Source organism: Arachis hypogaea, chromosome 12 (assembly GCF_003086295.3).
Source record: "Arachis hypogaea cultivar Tifrunner chromosome 12, arahy.Tifrunner.gnm2.J5K5, whole genome shotgun sequence".
In the NCBI taxonomy this organism is placed as follows: Eukaryota; Viridiplantae; Streptophyta; class Magnoliopsida; order Fabales; family Fabaceae; genus Arachis; species Arachis hypogaea.
The window spans coordinates 21,442,692-21,449,178 of NC_092047.1; the positions used below are offsets into that span (position 1 = coordinate 21,442,692).

The 6,487-nt window shown below is 41.5% G+C and overlaps 1 protein-coding gene across 1 annotated transcript; it reads left to right on the plus strand.

The window, feature by feature from the left end:
- Positions 1-5,551: 5,551 nt before the first annotated feature.
- Positions 5,552-6,187, plus strand: LOC112729822 (uncharacterized mitochondrial protein AtMg00810-like). The gene is made up of 2 exons (XM_025779967.1): positions 5,552-5,835; positions 5,920-6,187. Exons 1-2 carry the CDS (start codon positions 5,552-5,554, stop codon positions 6,185-6,187), a joined length of 552 nt encoding a protein of 183 aa, XP_025635752.1.
- Positions 6,188-6,487: the final 300 nt, after the last annotated feature.

The following is a 6,487-nucleotide window of genomic DNA, read 5'->3' on the forward strand; positions in this document are numbered from 1 at the left end:
AAAGGTGATTCTCAGTATTCATTATTGATTATATTTCTTATCTATTATAATTAAATTATAATGATTGATTTCATCAAAATCACACGTAAGACTTTAAAGTTCTTAACCTATAGATACGTATTTGACATTCATAGAAAAAAAATTGATTATACTTGCTTTTGTTTATTCTATTAAGATAGGTTTAATTATTTTAGTGATTGATTATTTTATTTAAAAATATATAAAATAAAATATATAAATTGGTACAAATATACAATAATTAATTTAATTATTAATTTTTATTTTTATATTTTTAATATATATTTTATATTTTAATATATATTTTAAGAAATTGTATACCATCAATGTGATGGCTAAATCACTGAAATAGAGAGCGAACTGATTTTATGTCTGCTACTGTGGTCTTAAACAAGTCTCTTAAATTCCTACTTAAAAGGTAGGTGCATGCTATGGTCCTTATATATAGTTATCTAATTTACTAAAAAGAGATAAAAGTTTGATAGAGTAATAGTTAAGCTGAAACTGAATTAGTTAAGCCAAGTTGAGTTAGCAGAGTTAGTTACACTCTCTCAGTTAAATTAGTTACAAGCTAGTTGTTATTAGGCTCAATATATATAGCCAGTTGTTAGTTACAAAGTGTGTTATATTAGTTCAATTCACCTTTATTAAATCAGTGAAACCCTTCTCTTTTCTTCTTCAATTCTCTCTTCTTTTTCCCTGCTCTACTACTCTTGTTCTTCTCTTTCAGTTAGGCACTAATATCTTACATGGTATTAGAGCTGTGATTCGTTCAATCGTCATGGCGGTAAACACAAGAATCGCTGAAGCTCATATTCAGCACCAACCTAACTTCATGTCCTCACCGATTTTGATGAAACTTGATGAAGACAACTTTCTCCAATGGAAAGATCAAGCGGAATCGATAATCGAAGGACACAATCTGTCAGCACACATCACAGGAGAAGATATTCCAGTCCAGTACACAACTTCAGGAGAAAAGAATCCAGAATTTGCGAGGTGGAAGCGGCAAGATGATCTGCTCAAGTCTTGGTTGTTGGCGTCGATAACCAAGCCTTTCACTCAAATGGTAGGTTGTCTGTACACATATCAAGTATGGCGAAGAACAAACTAAGTAGAAGATCACTTTGCGTCACAAATTAGAGCAAGAATTCTGCAATTAAATAACAAACTAAGTAGCATTAAAATTGGAAGTTCTGCCAGTAGTTATGTGTTAGAAATTAAAGAAACGATAGATACGTTATCCTTAGTTGGAGAACCGATCAAGAAAAGTGACCATGTCAGTGCCATACTCAATGGTTTAACGGACGAATATGGACTATTGATTACAACTGTAGTTTCATGATCGTCTAGTGTCTCGGTTGGAGAGTTAGAGTCTTTGCTTCTTGCACATGAAAGTATGATAGAAAGATTCATGAGGTCAGATCTGTTAATTCAAGCGAATGTAGCTCAGTATTCAAACAATTATGGAGGTCGAGGGTATTTCAGGGGTGATTTCAGAGGATGAGGAGGAAGAACAATGAGAGGTGGTTTCTCCAATAATGAAATAAGAGCTTATGGAAGATCTGACAGAGGATTCTATGACAATGATAGAAGATTTAACAATGGAGGTCAAAATGAAAGATGATATGATGGTGGAAGTAGCAGACCAGTTTGCCAGCTTTATGGTAAGGTTGGCCCCACAGCTCGCAGATGCTGGTTCAGGTATGATTCGTCGTGTGGGAATGAAAGCTAGAATTCAAGACCAAGTTATGAGCATAAAAAAGCCTGGTCATAGCCACAGGCTCACTTGAGTACTCTAAAAATACCATTCACTAGCTGTGATCAAAACTAGTATTCAGACAGTGGTGCTACACACCATATGACTCCAGATCCTCAAAATTGATGAGCATTAAAAGCTATGAGGGGTGATAACAAGTAATTGTGGAAAACAGAACAGGTTTGCAAATCATTTTTATTAGAAAGTCCATTTTTAAAACTGATTTGAGTTCTAGGAAGTTCTTGTTGCAAAAACTGCTACACATGCCTGAAATAACAAAAAATCTTCTAAATGTGTATCAATTCTGTTGTGATAACACTGTGCTTTTTGAGTTTGATGCTCATGGTTGTTGTGTCAAATCACAGAAAACCAAAGACTTGATTCTACAGGGTGAAGTTGATAAGGGAATGTATAAGTTTGTCAAGTTCTCTACTCCTTCAATAAGTCCAGCTGCTTACAACTCTATCATGTCCACAACTGAGCAATTTCTCTTGTGGCATGCAAGGTTGGGGCATGTAGCAAATAAAGTAGTTAGTGCAGTCTTGAAAGATTGTAATTTGTCATTTGTTGAAAATAAAGAGACTTGTACAACTTGTAGCATAGGCAAGTCATACCAATTACCATTTCCAGTTTCAAACACAGTGTATCAGTCACCTTTAGAATTAGTGTATTCAGACATATGGGGTCCTACCCCTATGCCAGATTTGAATGAAAACTTCTATTTTGTCAATTTTATCGATGCTTTCTCTAAATTCACTTGACTTTATCTAATTAGAGCACGGTCACAACTCAAATCATTTTTCTTTAATTTCCAAAGGGGTAAGTACGATTTTGGTCCCTTAAGTCTAGTGCCAGAATCGAATTCGTCCCTCTTGTTATTTTGCCATTAAAGTCGTCCTTAATGTTTTTTTTCGTATTAAAATCGTCCTTTTTATTTTTTTTGGACAAAAATACCCTCACCACTACCAACATAATTACCTCCTCCACCACCACCACCACCAACACTAACACCACCGCCACAACCTCCACCACCAGCACCACGACCACCACCAACAGCACCACCACAACCTCCCCCTCCCCCTCCCCCTCCCCACCCCCGCCTCCCACCCCCACCTTGCACACTCACCGCTATCCCCACAACCCACGGCATCCCCACCCCACCACTCCCACCACCACCCCCACCCTGCACCCTCACCGCCACCCCCCACAACTCACTGCACCGCCACACCCACCACTCCCACCTCCATGCCCACCCCCACACCGCACCCTCACCGCCACCCCACACAACCCCGACATCCCCACCCTCACTCCCATCCCCACCCTTACTCCCATCTCCACCCTCCCACCCCCGCCCCTACCGTGCACCCTTACCACCCCCACCCCGCACCCTCACCCTCACCGCCACCCCTACAACCCACGGCACCACCACAACCCATCCCACTCCTCCACCCCCACCCTCACCGCCACCCCCCATCGCCAGTCCCGCCTCCCCTTCCCCCCACCCCCACCCCGCGCGTCTTTCCCCCACCCCGCGTCCCCTCTCCCTCCCCGTCTCCCCTTCCCCCACCCCCAAACAGAAACAGAGAAACACAAAGCCAGAGAAACAGAAACAGACAAACACAGAGAAACATAAATTCAAAGCACAAAGAACAGATCTGGTTCGAAGAAAGGCAGCGGCTGCAGCGGCGGGACGGCGAGACTGCGGCGGCGGGACGGCGGCTTCTCTTCTCCCTTCATCGTCATCATCATCAGAGTTCTGGAAGAGGCAGCGGCGACGATGAGGTCACGGCGGCGACGACGGAGGCTCCCTGGCGCCGTCCCCCTCCCCCCCTTCCCCCTTCCCCTCCCCTCCCCTCCCCTCCCCTCCCCCCTTCGTATACCCTTCTCTTCCCCCACCCCCAACGCGTTTTTACGCGTTTTCTTTTTTTTTTTTAATTTTATAATTTTTATTATTAAAATAGGATAGTGGTAGTTTAGGAATAAAATAAAAAATTTTATTGAAAATGACGATTTTAATACGAAAAAAACATTAAGGACGATTTTAATGGCAAAATAACAAGAGGGACGAATTCGATTCTGGCACTAAACTTAAGGGACCAAAATCGTACTTACCCCATTTCCAAAAGATGGTTGAATTATAATTTGGTACAAAAATTAAATTATTTCAGTATGACAACGCTGCTGAGTATGTCAGTTTATCAAAGGAGTTACAATCACAAGGGATCAGGCATAGATTTTCATGCCCTCACATCCATCAACAGAATGAAATTGCAGAGCGCAAACACAGGCATGTAGTAGAGATAGAGATGACAGTAATGGCTGGTTCTGGAGTGCTAATGGGATACTGGGGTGACACTTTACCTATTACAGCTCAACTTATCCATGTTCTACCAACACCAACCTTGGGAAATATGTCTCCAGCAGAGAAGCTACTTGGTAAGAAGCCAAACTATAGCTGTCTATGGGTGTTTGGCTGTCTTTGCTTTCATCATCTGAGGCCGTTCAGTTGTCACAAGCTTGAATTTCGGTCAGCGCCCTCTATGTTTTTTGGGACATGGTACTGCTCATAAAGGTACAAGTGTCTCACACCAGAAGACAAAGTGGTGATCACACGAAATTTTATGTTCAACGAAATGTAATTTTCCTTCAAAACTGGAAATCATCTCATGGATGTCACTGATAAGCAGAGTAGTTCTGAGTTAGTTCTAACAATTTCAGCTATTCCCTTAATCCCCAACCCTCCCATACATTCATAAGTTCAAGACATTCACTCCTCACTAAGACACTTACCTCCATCACATGTCACAGATCGTTCAGCAGCTTTTCACCACTCTTCTGATTTCAACACCCTTCTCCATTTTTCATAAATACCACCCAACCCTCTATCTACTGCCAACCACCCTCAGCTCCATCCCTAGCCCCAATTCCCCATATGGCATCTCCACTCATCATCTCTCAGCGAGCACCCTCAGCGACACCTATCCTAGTGCCCATTTTAGCCCTAGAAATTGTTCTCCCTAGTTGTCAACCTGCATCCAGTGCCCACACCCAAAATATACACCATATCTGGCAGTCTTTGACCAAAAGTTTATCATGCTGCAGTTGAGCCACGATCAGTGAAAGAGGCTATGGTTCACCTGAAATGGAAGGAAGCTATGGATAATGAATATCAAGCACCGCTAAAGAACAAGATATGCCAGATTGTACCTCTACCAGAGGACCGAGAAGCTATTGACAGCAAGTGGATCTTTAGAGTTAAGTACAACTCTGATGGCACATTCAAGAAGTACAAGGCCATGCTGGTTTTCCCATGGCTTCTCTCAGAAACCTGGGTTTGATTTTACTAAGACCTACAGCCCAGTAGTTAAACCAACTTTAATCAGATTAGTCTTGACACTTGCATTAGCAAACAATTGGCCAATTAGATAATTGGATGTAAATAATGCATTTTTTCATGGAAAGTTGCTTGAGGATATGTACATGCAACAGCCACAGGGCTATGTGCAAGGTGGTGGGAAGTTGGTCTGCAAACTTACCAAGGCGTTGTATGGTATAAAATAGGCTCTAAGGGCCTGGTATCATAAGCTATCTACAGCTATGCATCAACTTTGATTCTCTACCACAGCCTCTGATGTTTCAGTCTTCATCAAATTTGATGCCAATGTCACCACCTTTGTTCTTGTGTATGTAGATGATGTAATCATCACTAGAAGCTCAACCAGTGCTATGACTGCTGTGGTGAATTAGCTGAATTTTAAGTTTGTACTCAAAGATATGGGGGACCTTCATTACTTTCTAGGCATTCAAGTTAGCAAGACTAAGGGTGGAGGACTATTACTCAGCCAAGAGAAATATGTCAATGATTTACTGGGTAAGGCAGGCATGATAGGCTGCAAACCTTGTAGAACACCTCTCCCATCATCACTAAAAATCTCTCAGTTTGGTGGTGATAAGTTTGATGAACCAGAACTTTATCGTTCACTGGTAGGCAGTCTTCAGTATCTCACAGTTACAAGACTAGAGCTTGCTTATGCTGTAAGCAAAATCTTTCAGTTCATGTAGGACCAGTTGGAGTCTCACTGGAAACTAGTAAAAAGAATCCATGTAAGTGGCACAATCAAATATGACTTACATCTCTGCAGGAATGAATCTTTGAATATCACAACCTATTGTGATTTAGACTGGGGGAGAGACCCTGATGACAGAAAGTTGACTGGTGGTATATGTGTTCTCTTAGGAAGCAATTTAGTTTTTTGGTCATCTAAGAAGCAGTCTGTGGTAGCCAGATCAAGCACAGAGGCTGAATACAGAGCTATGGCGGATCTAGTTGCAGAACTAATTTGGATCAAGAACCTGCTAAGCGAGTTAAGGGTCACAATTTCACTCCTACCATATACTGTGATAACCTGAGTGCTGTGCTTTTAGTAGCCAACCCCATTCTATATTCAAAGTCTAAACACTTCGAAACTGATCTTCACTTTTTGAGGGATTATGTCACAAAGAAAGTAATGCAAGTCAGTCAAGTTTCGGGGTCTTTTCAGTTAGCAGACATTCTTACAAAGTCAATTGCCTCTGGATCATTTGACACTGCTAGAGCAAGGTTAAATGTTGAGCCAAATCTGTTGTGCAATGCCCTACTGAAGGAGCAGCAGAAATAGTTCATGAGCTAAAAATGCCTAGTAATGAAGGTATTCTGCAGAATGGCAGAGA

What these genes read in the sequence shown, in the direction of transcription:
- LOC112729822 (XM_025779967.1), top strand. Translation starts at nt 5,552, where the DNA reads ATGGGGGACCTTCATTACTTTCTAGGCATTCAAGTTAGCAAGACTAAG. An exon ending in AGCAAAATCTTTCAGTTCAT is followed by an intron (nt 5,836 to 5,919) that starts GTAGGACCAGTT and finishes ACATCTCTGCAG; the next exon opens with GAATGAATCTTTGAATATCA.